Below are 13,305 nucleotides of genomic sequence, written 5' to 3'. Positions count from 1 at the left end.
ATCTTATTTATTTATTTATTTATTTATTTATTTATTTATTTATTTATTGTTTTTTCAAGACAGGGTTTCTCTGTGTAGCTCTGGAGCCTGTTCTGGAACTCACTTTGTAGAGCAGGCTGGCCAAACTGACAGAGATCCATCTGTCTCTGCCTCCCTAGTGCTGGGATTAAAGGCATGCCTGCACCGCCACCACCTGGCTCCATGTTATTTATTTAGGCAAGGTCTCTCAGTTGAACCCATAGTTCCTCAGTATGGCTCTCTAGCTGCCCAGCTTGTTCCAGAGGTCCTGTCTCTACCTTCTGAGTATACTGGAATGGTAGACATACCATAACACCTACTCAACATTTACATGGCACTAGGGACCCAAACCTCAGTGTTCACACTCACACAGTAAGCACTTTATCTGCTGAGCCATCTCTCTAGCCCTCTTCAAGAATATCCATCCACCTTCTGGGAAGTTGGCTCAATACACCCAGGTCCTGCATGGCTGGTTGATATGGTAATCACATCAAAAAACTGGAATCCAAGCAGCTGGGAAAGGATATGGAGTTCAAGCTCACTTGGAACATGAATCTCTCAGTGAAGTCAGAAACTTCGTCCCATGTCCATTTTTCTTTCCCCTCAACTGCCCTCTCCTGACATGGGATTTTCAGACATTATAGGTGATAGGTCTTCTTTTCTACTTTCTCCTCTATCTCCTACCTCCCAGACCACTCATAATGCTTCATCATAGTCAAAAAATCATGCCTCCTTAGTCAAGGGATAAGGGTAGTAGTTAGCTGAACCCACACAGTATCCTGTCACTGTATCAAAGTAAGCAGGTAGTGTAGGCCAGGCCGAATGGTATTTCCTGACATAAGATAGTCCTATGAGACAACTAAAAACAAAAGGTACTGATCTTTAAATAAACTGTAATCTTGGATCACATCACACTAAATGTCAGATTGCCTGGCATTCTTAAGTTATTATACTAGTCTGAGAGATTTATATTTATCACAGCACTCAGTATCAAGACTTCTCCAGATTATGGCCAAGACAACTGATGTAGAACGTATTTGGAACTTTCATTTTGGATGCTTGTGCCCTCGGGACAGCAATGTTTGACTTCACATGACACTGTCGGGTAACACTGACTGATCTCTGATGTTCCAAAGGTAAGAGTTCTACAGAAAAACCTTTTGAAAAGACCTTGGGAAATTGGACAGTACCTAATGTTCTGGATGCTAATCCCTATAAACTTTTGTAACTGACAAACAGAAGTCAGACAGGACAAATCCCTATTTTTAGTTTTTTAGGTTTGTCCATAGTGCTCTCCATAGTGACCATACAGATTTACCTTTTCTTCTCTCCAGCATTTACTTCAACCTAATAGGTATGTTTTGTTCTAACACACATATCTTCAATGGTTTATAATATTGACCTTTCTTGACTTGAAGGACTTTGAGCTGCTATATATTTACCCTGAGCACTTCCTGCCCTGCACTACAGTCATTACTGTAGTAATGTACATACATAAGTCTATCTTATTTAAATATACTAATAATTAAATAAGCAATAAAACTAACCTACATGTTCACAATGACCATTGTTTAAAATATTTTTTTTAATCAAACTTTGCTTGATACAATTACTCTGTGGAACAAGTCATTATCTTGAAGACATAAGTAAAGAGAAATAGCCAAATTTCCATCTAGGTGTTTCCTCTCAAGTTCACTTACACAGAGGACGAAGGGATCCTCTCTACAGAACTAGTCTAGTTAATGAATGAGGAAAATGGACTTGGATGACAGTTCAGTAGCCAAAGTGCTTGTCTTTCAGCCCTGAGAACCAGAGCTCAAATTCTCAGACCCATGTAAATGTCAGATATGTGTGGTAGCATGCCTCTAATTCCAGCTTCAGAAGGCAAGAGATGGGGTTCCCAGAGTAAGCTGGATAGTAAGACTGTCACATCTGCCAGCTCTGGGTCTGACTGAGACCTTAGTGGATAAGGTAAAAGACCAATTAAAGATAATTCCCAGCATCAACTTCAGGTTTACACACACACACACACACACACACACACACACACACACACACACATATGCAGTCCACACATGTATGCCTCTACACATTCAAACATACACACATGAAAATGGAAAAAGGAAACAAATGGATTTTGGATCTTGCCAGGTTGCAGTTAAGGAACCTAGACAATGACAATCAACAACTTCTACCATCACAAAAAAACAAACAAGAGTGTCACAGGACAAGTGTGGGAGCTGGAATTCTGTCAGGATAGCTAGTAATGCAGAAAGATTACTGCTCACACTGGGAAAGGTGATGCAATTGCCTCGAACTTAGGATGCTCATATAATTGAAACATTAGCGCTTAACCTTGTGTTATTTGAGATTTGTCACAAAATTCTAAGGAGCTGGTGGTTTGAAAATGAAGAAAAAAAATCAGTCAGATGTCAAATCTTGATCAGACTGTGGTGAGTATTTTTGTGTGTGTTAGAAATTTATTACAGTAATTTTTCTCAACATTTTATTATGAATATTTCAAAACTCAGATAACTTGGAAAACATTTTACAGCCAAAACTCAAGTTTTTTCCCCCTACTCTCTGTCTCTTTGGTTTTGTTTTTTGTTTTTGTTTTGAGACAGAGTTTCTTTGTAGCCCTGGCTGTCCTGGAACTTGCTCTGTAGACCAAGCTGGCCTTGAACTCAGAGACCTACTGGCCTCTGTTTGCCAAGTACCTAGATTAAAGGCATACATCACCATGCCCAGCTACGCCCTACTCTGTTAAAGATAATAAACACCCCGCCTTGTTTGATGCTTTCTGTGTTGAAGTTTAATTTTTGCGTCTATAGATACTAGAGGTAATAACAAAGCCCATTTGACTGTGCTTGATGGATCATCCTTTCCCACTTAGGTCACCAAAGGAATATAAACCACACAGGAGGGGATGTGCCTTTTTCTGCTCTTGGCAGGTGAAGAAACAGTGTCTGTGAGGCAAGGAGCCCTGCAGCTTGATGGCCTGGCGACCTTTCTAAATCTTCGGAACAATGAGAATGGTGGCTTACCATGCTTCCAACTATCATCTTCACCAAGGAGCTGCAGTACTGTTCTCACAAAGTCCTTGGCATTAAAACAAACAATGGGGCATTTACATCTAAGTGTCCAAAACAGCATGTTCCTAGACAAGGAAAATTCATCAATTTAGACAATAATTCAAATCTTGGGAAAATACTATGATATTAAATAACTAACTATCCTTATACAACACACATACACACACACACACACACACACATACATATACACCTCATTAGCTAAAGAATCCTGTGAAGTGGGCGTTACTCAGGGCTTATCTCTGAGCAAAGCTTCTACTCCTGAAGCTCTTACGCAGAGTACACACACTGGACCTGGCCCAGGCTCTTCCAAATATTCTACCTCTCAGTATGCCAGGTCTTTCCTTCTGCCATTCACTGTGCCACTTCTACCCATGCTGCTGGGTATGGCATATGTTCCTTCCTGTTTACTCTTCTCCTTCCAGAACTTTTGCAACCTGCTCGAGGACTGTTGTAGGCAAGCAGCCTATCCACACACCTATCAGAGAAGGACCCACTTGTGATGAACTGCAGCATTCTTCCATCACCTCCTGAGCTTCTGGATGTGGGGTAACAGTTAACACTTATCAGATGTGTCCAGGTTAGCTAACATTTCACAAGGTTACTGCACTAAAACTTTCACAGTGCTACAAGACAGGTGCTCCATCCGGTATGCAGATGAAGGGACTTGAGTTCAGAGATGTCATATCTAATAGGTGTTAAGGTTGGTTTCTGATACTATATCTTGCTACTGCTAGGAGATAAACCCTAAACCACCAAATCGTAAGTTCCTCTTCATGGCAGAATGCAATACTACATCTAAAGAGCTCTTTGATGGAACAAGGGATGAAGAAACCACAAGTTCAGTGAGCAAGCACACTGGGTGGTGTGTAGTGGGTTTTGCTTGTGTGGCTCCATTGACAGCACTGTATAGTGTTTTGAAAGTTTCACGGTCTGACTTTGTTAGGACAGGAGGCTAAGATGGTAGGGAGGTCAAAGTGCCAACAAAACTGGTTCTTGGCTTAGACTTGGGAGGGAAGGGAAGGAAGAAGTGAGGAATAATGGAAAAATGGGGTGTGAGGACCTCCCTGACACATGTTGAAACACAGATCCAGGATGAAGAGCTCTAGCAGCTAGACTGCCTTCTCCTAGGGAGACTCTCAGGCTGGCTGAAGTCAGTCTTGATAAGACAAACAGCAGAAGGGTTTCTTGTGGGCTGGGAGGTGGCTCAGTGGAAAAAGTACCTGCCACACAAGCATGCATGGTGATCTGAGTTCAAATTCTGTTCTAGTTTGCTTTCTGTTGCTATGATCAAATACCATAGCCAGAAGTAACTTGGGGAGAAAAGGGTTTATTTAATTTTAGAGGTTATAGTTTATCATCAAGGAAAGTCAAGGCAGGAACGTGGGGGCAGAAACTGAAGCAGAGACCATAGAGGAATAATTGCATGCTGGCTTGCACCTAGACTCATGTTCAGATATCTTTCTTCTACAGCCCAGACCCACCTGCTCAGAGATGGTGCCATCTATAGTGGGCTGGCCCCTCTTATATCAATTAGCAATTAAGAAAATGCCTTACAGACATGGTCCGATTCCAAGCTGATCAATGCAATACTCGAGTTGAGGTTCCCTCTTCCAAGGTAACTCTAGGTTTGTGTCAAGTTGACAACTGAAGCTAACTATGACATATCCCCAGAACCCATGTAAATACTTTGTGGCCTGTCTGTAATCCCAGAACTTGGAAGGTAACAATTCCCACGGCAAGCTGGCTAACTAGATTAGTTAGGATAGACAAGCTCCAAATTCAGCAAGAGATCTTGTCTCAATAAAATAAAACACACACAAACATACATGTGAATGTGTATAAACATGCCAACACATGCAAACACTTATATACACTATATATGCAAAATTTCTTAAAACATATTTATGTATATAATCATAAAGTATTATTTAAGTTCATTTTGAATCCTAGATATACTATTATAGATTTGGGGCTATTATTCTATTTTTATAGTACATAAGGGACTATTTTTCCTAGAATTTAACATACTTCAAAATGATGCTGTATAAATATTCATTTGTTCTGTGGCAGTGCTTCTGAGTGTGGGGTCATGAAAGAGAAGAAAAAAAAATCCTGCCCTAACCCTCAGCAAGCTTAGTAGTGAACATACAATAAATAAAATAAACAATATTTATGAATGGTGGTGGTGACAGGCATTATAGAGAAATGTGAAGATGGAGATTGTACTTACTGCTGGGCTAGAATATTGTTTAATCCGATAAAATAACACATGAGTAAAGATTTGATAAGTTGAACAAAGTCTAGTTGATGAAGAAAAGTTCTTCACAGAAAGCTTTAATAAATGTTAAAAAAAATTAAAAAGACAGAAAAGCCATTATCATATTGGGCACAATTAAATAAAGTCCATTTGGTTCACAATTGCAGAAGCAAAGTCCAAAAAGCATGGCACTGGCTTGGTCAGAGGCCCCTTGAAGCATCACAGTATGATGGACAGACAGAAAGGGAACCAGCCAAGGATAGAAGGGGCCAATCACATGGTGGCCTTACCTCACAACAGCCCACTAGTGTGAAAGTTCACTCTTGAAAGACCAGCACTAATCCATTCAAGAGGGAAGATCCCCCATGACCTACCCATCACCTGCTGAGTCTCTTCTCTTAAGGGTCTACCACCCCAAAACAGCCTCCCTGGGACCAAGTCTATATCAGCAAGACTGTTTGTGACACAAACACACCCAAGCCACATCTTCAGACAGACATTATCCTTAGTGATACTGAAGACAACTTGGTGTTTTCAGGCAGTGATAATTTATACTGTACAGGAGGGAACTAGAACACTAGTGAAAACCACCTGGAACCCTGGTAGTGGAAGTGGGTTTTCAGGATGAGGTTTCCCCCTAACATCTCATTGCAAAGTTATTACAATACAGAAACAGGTTCTCTTGGCATCAGGATGGATCTTCCATTCTGGAAACTCTGGGGGAGGAGAGCTTGGAAAGCCTTACATTTAATGTAAGCAATAAAGATTTCTTACCTGACAAATAGACTATGTGCTTCTCTGTTGGGGCCCCAGAAAGAGCAGTGCTCGGTATGTATGTAGATACAGTGATCTGCAGATGTGGAGTCCTCTCCCAGAACACTACCTTGGGCTGAGGAAATCAGAGGGCTGCTGTCTACATGGGTTTTTAGTAACAGTACAATTCCTCTAACAGGACAAGTTAAAGTCTGAAGAAAAAAAAAAAGAAACCGTAAGAAACTTTTCAAAAGTGTTGTTTAAATGAGTCAACTAAATGTGGCAACCTTCCTTGAGTTGAGTTGTAAATCCCAATCCCTTCTGGGTTACCATCTTAATCTACTGTAGATAAACTGGATCTCATAATTTAGAATATAAAATGTACCTTGTAAAATGTTTTGTTGTTAATACTCTTGTTTTTATTGGTAATATCATTTGAGGTTATTTTAAGTTATTGGATAGGATAAACTTACTAAACACAGAAATGCTAATGTAAATAAAAATAATTAATATCAGAACTTTGGAACATTAACAGAACTATGTATATAATAATAAGATAGTATTAGTACTTAGGATGTAATTATGAAGTTACTGTGAGACTTATGTTTCTAATATATTACTTTAAAGTTTATTGATAAAAATACAAATTTGATTTTAATTTAAATAAGTAGTTTTTAATTTGCATTTTTGCAGAAATTTTATAATAAAATTAATCTGATATTATGTGGTACAATTAATGTTGTTGTTATTTCACAATCTTACCACAAATAATTTCAATAATATTGATAATAGATTTCAAAAATAACATAGTGTTTACCATTGCCAAATAGTACCCTTGGACTGAGGTATAAATTAAAATTAAGTTTTAAGTTTTTTTTTAACAATAAAAATGTAGTAAGCCAAATGATTAAGTATTTTTACTAAAAAAGAAAACCAAGACAGTAATCTAACCAATGTATTTATGATCATATAGCTAGTCTGTTTTGGAATCTGTTTTGAGGACCAGTGTTCTAAGGTTCAAAATATGAGTAAATCACTGCTTTGTATATTGCCACTATGATTTTTTTCTCCATAGCCATATCTTGGTTGATTTACCAACTACTGTTCTATGATTGTAGAATGTTGGCACATTACAGATCAAGATCTACCAGCCTCCTGAACAGTCATACCACCATACTTTCTCTGACATAACTTGATTAATAGTGTTGGAATATCTCCCTAAGTAGATCTCCAGCTTCTAGGAGCTTTAAAATTTAATTGCAAGTGAGTATCTGTAGTCAAATATAAGATTTCTTTTTCTGCAAGAAAGCCTGCCTGTTAAATGGCTATGTCAGTATCTTTGGAAAATAGTTAATTTCTGACTGTTTTAGTTCTGTGTCTATAGAAGTTAATGATACCTCTTCCACGTGATTTTCAGCACTGTCTCTATCTTTATTCTTGAAATATGACCACTCATATTTATCTTATAATAAACTGAATTATCTAATTTGGAGTGAAATTTTGTTTCACATCAATACAGTCAATTAACTATGGTAAAATGTTGATAACAGACTTATATACAAATATTTAAATATTTTTGATATCAAATAATGCATTAAATATTGTAATAATTGTAAAATATGCTAAATATAACTATATAACATATTTCAAAAATAAAAATAATATATTTTATCCAGTAGATGTTTGATATTTTCATATTTCATTCTATGAGGAAATGAATTAATTTTTAAAAGCAGTTTTTAAATTGTGTTTACTTTATGTTTTGCTATTTTTTGAAATCTAGAGATTTGTGCATGTAAGACAAGTGTTCAACCACCGAGCTACATTTAAGCCCAGAAGATATAAATTTTTTAAATAAAATGCATACAACTGAATCCTACATGTATTTATTCAGAATGACTATGTTTTAGTTAAATGAATTTGTATTCATACTAAAGTCATGAAGTAAGCAATGCAGAGAATGCAATATATTTCAAGGCAATATTCTATTCTCTAAAGGGAAATTACATCTACAAAGTATATATTGTGAGATAGCAGCTGTATGCTCCCTTACATGTATCTGTCTTGTTTATTTTATTGGCTTTATATGACTTTAGAATTAAGACAATTTGACAATTCTGGATATAAATCTCAAGGAAGTAAACAAGGAAAAATAATTATAGACGCATTCCTTTCATTCATATAGCTGATACTATGTGAGTTTCTTAAAGTGAAAAATCTAAAAAGTAAACATGGAAAGAAAAATCTAGATGTAATTAAACTAAGTAGTTTATGTTCAGTAAGAAATAATAGCTCAGTGGATAATCAATCATGTGAAAAATATAACCTGAAGCTCATATTATCTGAAAGAGAGGTAATTGACTATAGCAATGAATGTATATTTGCTTCATAAATTGGCTCAGTTCAAAACTCCTTGTTATTTTCACTAGCATATATTCTCTTGAAGTATAGCTTAAAATGAGATACTCAGCAAAAATAAGAATGTCAGTCTTTTCTCTGTCTGATATTACACACATGAATACATATGAAAGCTTAATCTATTGTGTGAAATTCATTCCTGTCCTCCCGAACCTGATTTCTCAGTAGAAGAGCTATCAAGAAAAGAAATGAGCAGAGGGTCAATTCTGATGAACAGAAACATGTGTAGCCCTGAGTTTATCACATATTGAACTACACACTTTCTTCCTGCCTTTTCTTGACTTTCTCAAACAAAGTAATAATATTGTTAGAACAGTTTCTAATTATAAGAACTCCAAACATTTCTCTTTGTTAAAGATATCTATAGATCCACTCAATAGAATTACTCAATGTATAAAGTTTAATTGGCTTAATAATTTGGCTTCTCATTGTGACCTCTTAACCTTTAATATAGTTAAAATTGCATATAATATCAATTGCTGTTCCCAAGATGATTAAGAATTATGATAACATTTATACACTAAACAAAAATATTAAAATTTACTATACTTCCTGAAATATAAATGAACAATATTGGAAAGCTCTTTATAGATAAAAGAAATTCTATTTTTACTTAAAAGGAAATAAAAAAGAAGACATTTCCAAACAAAACAAAACATGATATAATGAGACAAGATAAATAGCCTTCTCATCAGAAAAAAATCCTGCTTAAACAGCAAGATAATTTCCATCATAACAAACAATTGTTTCAGGAAGCTCAAAGGAATACCTTACAGTGTTGGCCCAAGAAACTCTGTAAAAAAAGATAATCATCTTGCTGGTGTCAGAGGAGTAGCAGGTGGCAATTGAAGCTCAATGTGTCAGCCCTCCAAGAGATAATCCCCTGATGGTTCAATCTTGTATAGGGAAGAATGCAAGATCACAAATTCAGAATGTCTTTTGCTTCTGCTGTGCCTTTATATGTTTGCTCATGCTATCTTTCTCAGGCATCTGGCAAGGTGTATATCTTTCTCGGGTATCTTTCGTTGTTATCTATTTTTCTCTAGTATCTGACATGGAAGTGATTTCAAAGGTATAAAAAGACATCAAAATAGCCAATGTTTTAATTGTGGTAGAATAGGCCATTTTAGAAAGGATTATAGACAGGGAATTCTGTTGGAAGGAGGCCAATTGTTAGTTCCCAGGCATCCAGCTAACTTAGACCTAAATAATCACAGAGAACTGTATTATTTAAATCACCGCTTGGCCCATTAACTCTAGTGTCATATTGGCTAACTCTTACATATTAATTTGACCCATTTCTATTAATCTGTGTATTTCCCCGTGACAAGTTTCAGCATGTCTGACTCTGGCGGTGACTCCATATTGCTGGTGGGAATGCAAACTTGCACAACTACTCTGGATATCAGTGTGGAAGATTCTCAGAAAACTGTAAATCAACCTATCTCAGGACACAGCAATAACAGTCTTTACCCAAAGGATACTCAATCATAATAGAAGGATTCACAAGTCTTAAAACTAAACTACTTTGGTGGCAATATGATGACAAGCTTCAAGATTCCAATGTATATATTTATATCCTCTAGTAAATAGTAATGAATTGTCACATGTTTTGGAAAAGGAACCAACTTCACTAGTGAAATTCTGGAGAATTGAAATGGAAACATGTAAGTTTAAGATCTATCAAAATAACTATAATATTTTAATCCATATAATTAAATGACTTTATGTATGGAGGCACAAATGGGAGAGAAGGGTATTATTACCCTGTCATTTTGATGTTAAAAGAACAGGAGAATTCAGAAAAAGATGTCAAAGAAGAAACATCTCAGAAAAAAATGACATGCTGAGTCTGTAATTGCTTGATATTTTAAACAACTTTAAAATTTTGCATTAAATTTCATATTTTAGTCTACGGCCAAAACTAAGTTTCCATTTGCAAGTAATTCACTTGTAAAACTTTCATAAAAGTTGAGGCTTTTTCCTTTTGTTTTGGATGGAATCTGTTAAATATTAAAATGTGTGCAATTCTTATTTATCCACATTTTTCTTCTGATACTTCAATGTAATTTGATGCGGGAAATGGCGTTATATCAATCCTTGCATCTCCCGAAATCCTTTCCACTCTCTTTACCTATTGTGAGCTAATTGAATTTATTCAGGAAAGGAAACTGCAAAGAACAATCTTGGTGGGGATTTAGAATCATCAGAGAACAATAAACTTTTGTTTTAAGTTTTAACCACATCATCACAAATATCCTAAGAGATGGGTTTTAAAGCTTTAAATGAAAATTGCTCCTGGGATGAGAGCTTATATGGCAAGCAAAATTTCACTAAAGTAGGAGTTTATAAGTGCTGACAAATCCTTAACCATGGTGATGCTAAAGGCATTGCAATTATAAGAACACTACAGAAGCTGTTAAAGCTCCCAAATTTCCCCTTCGGTGTTCACTGGGTGTGGGAAAACATAAACAAACAACCAGAAAGTGGAAGATATGTTGTTTATCTGATGGAAAAGCTATTGAAAACTTTAAGATCACTTTGGGAAATTGTAAGAATTCATCGTAAGTTACGTGAGTTTCCCATACACCCAAGAGAAAAGGGAAAAGAAGAAATATAGTAAGATGATAGTGAATTTTCAGGACCCTGCTGGACTTCATAAAAATTATAATGTTATATTAAAAGCGAACATCTGGCAATTTAATGTCCTTCTATTGTGAGATGTAATACAAACTTAAGGGCTCTTCTGGTTTCCTATTAGGAGGTTAACTTTGTAATTGCAAGCATATATAGGAAATTTTAGGAAAATAGATCATAGATTGACACATTGATTTTAGTCACCCAGTAACCGAGATAAACTGGTATGGTTTATTTCAAAATAATGGCCTTAGATCTTAGGTTGTGGAAGAAAATCTAATGATAAGTAAAACATTCTCAAAATTTGAAACGTTTTCCTTTCCTACCATTGAGTCAAAAATTCCACTACAGAGCGGTCTTCAAACTACAATAAAGTATCTCATTAAAGTCAGTGGATTATCCTATTTTACTATCATTTCAAAATTAAGAAAGTGTGGCGCACGCCTTTAATCCCAGCACTCAGGAGGCAGAGGCAGGCGGATCTCTGTGAGTTCGAGACCAGCCTGGTCTACAAGAGCTAGTTCCAGGATAGGCTCCAAAACCACAGAGGAACCCTGTCTCGAAAAACCAAAAAAAAAAAAAAAGTGTAATATTTATAGTTATTTTAGTTTCCACAATGTTTCTATTTACTTTTACTAACTAAAATTTTTCATGAAATATATTTGGATAATAATTCTCTTTTTTTCCAAATTCGCTCAGATTTTCCTAACTTCCCTAACAACCCAACTTCATGTTCTCTCTCTCTTGGTCCCTCATATGTTCTCTCTCTCTCTCTCTCTCTCTCTCTCTCTCTCTCTCTTCTCTCTCTCTCTCTTTCTTTCTCTCTGTGTTTGTGTGTGTGTGCGTGTGTGTGTGAGTGTGTGTGTGTGTGTCTATCTCTGTCTATCTAGTGTATTTAGCTCTCTCTTTCTCTTCTCCCTCAAAGCAAAAAAGAAACAGGAAAATATAATATAGTCACTCTTGTACAGTAAGTATATAACAGACTGACAGTTTAACAAGAAACATGATTTATCTCTTTAAACTCCTTGAATTATAACTATATTGTGCTCTCAATGCATGAATTTTCTCAAAATCTTACTAGTAACCTAGGTGTATTTTAGCAGAGTTCTTGTAGAAACCCTTTTGCAGCATAAAGTTTCCAAGCATGGTGAGAATTTCATACAAAATAATATGTCATCCAGGAATAAGTTTTTGAGGTATGTGAATATTTGTGCTATTTTTGAGCTATTATGGAGAAACACCAATAATTTTAAAAAACTTCTCTATCAGCTTTTTCCATTCAGAAACATATCTAGACCCCCACAGACTTGTCCATAACAAACAAGCAAACAAAAAATGATTTCTATGTGTTTTCTCTTAAATGTATTCTTTGTATTCCTAGTTGGTTCTCCAAATCTATAGTCAATTCTCAATATTTTCATTCATTAAAAGTACAACAAATAGATTTTGAGTGTGGATTCAATGTCTGTACTATCTTGTTTATAAAACTCCCATGAGTTTTCAGGTTATCCTATCCTTTCAAAACTGAGAGTTTACTTGTGGACTCAGTAGTAATGTTTGTGAATTTAAAGTCTCTGGAACGAAAACATGAAATTAATACAGATGATAATAAACATAAGTTTAATCAAAAGAGTTGCTTATTGAAGTCCATTATTTTATATTTATAGAGGTTAAATCAATATAATTTTTAAAAAGTTCCATGTATCCCTTCATGACAACCAATATTCAAAACACATGTTCTGTGGAGGCCCCCAAAAAGAGTCTATTTCTACCTTCTCTGAAGGTCAAAGAGGTCAAAGATTTTTACAAGAGTGGTTATGGTACCTGATCTAGGGTGTGGTTACTTGGTGTTTTGGACATTAAGATGGTCCATAAAATTATATCCACTCCACCCTGATCAAAGGTCAGAGAATTCAAGTACACTTCTGCTCCTTCATTTGCTCTTCAAAATCAAGAGGTTTGACCTAAGGAGTATCTGCCTTCAGGATACTTGGTCTACGGTGAGTTCATTGCCTAAACAACAAAATAACTTTTCTCATGAATTTAATGACTTGATGTTTCAAGTATTGGAGAAAGTATCTGTTTGAGTTTTCCTTTGTAGCAGTCTTTTGCCTTGATGTATTGCTG

At 35.9% G+C, this 13,305-nt stretch overlaps 1 protein-coding gene across 1 annotated transcript in view; it reads right to left on the bottom strand.

Moving 5' to 3' along the window:
• Positions 1-13,038, bottom strand: part of Poln (DNA polymerase nu) — a 126,965-nt gene extending 113,927 nt beyond the window's left edge. Inside the window, exons 1-3 of the mRNA XM_005366212.2 lie at positions 13,003-13,038; positions 6,145-6,335; positions 3,063-3,175 (exon numbers count right to left, since the gene is read on the bottom strand). Of these exons, the coding sequence (XP_005366269.1) occupies positions 3,063-3,175; positions 6,145-6,335; positions 13,003-13,038 (340 nt within the window). The remainder of the gene's footprint in view (positions 1-3,062; positions 3,176-6,144; positions 6,336-13,002) is intronic.
• Between the last annotated feature and the right edge of the window lie 267 nt (positions 13,039-13,305).

This window comes from Microtus ochrogaster, unplaced genomic scaffold (genome assembly GCF_000317375.1).
Source record: "Microtus ochrogaster isolate Prairie Vole_2 unplaced genomic scaffold, MicOch1.0 UNK6, whole genome shotgun sequence".
In the NCBI taxonomy this organism is placed as follows: Eukaryota; Metazoa; Chordata; class Mammalia; order Rodentia; family Cricetidae; genus Microtus; species Microtus ochrogaster.
Note: the sequence above shows the minus strand (reverse complement) of the source record. Positions and strands in the feature narration are given on the sequence as shown.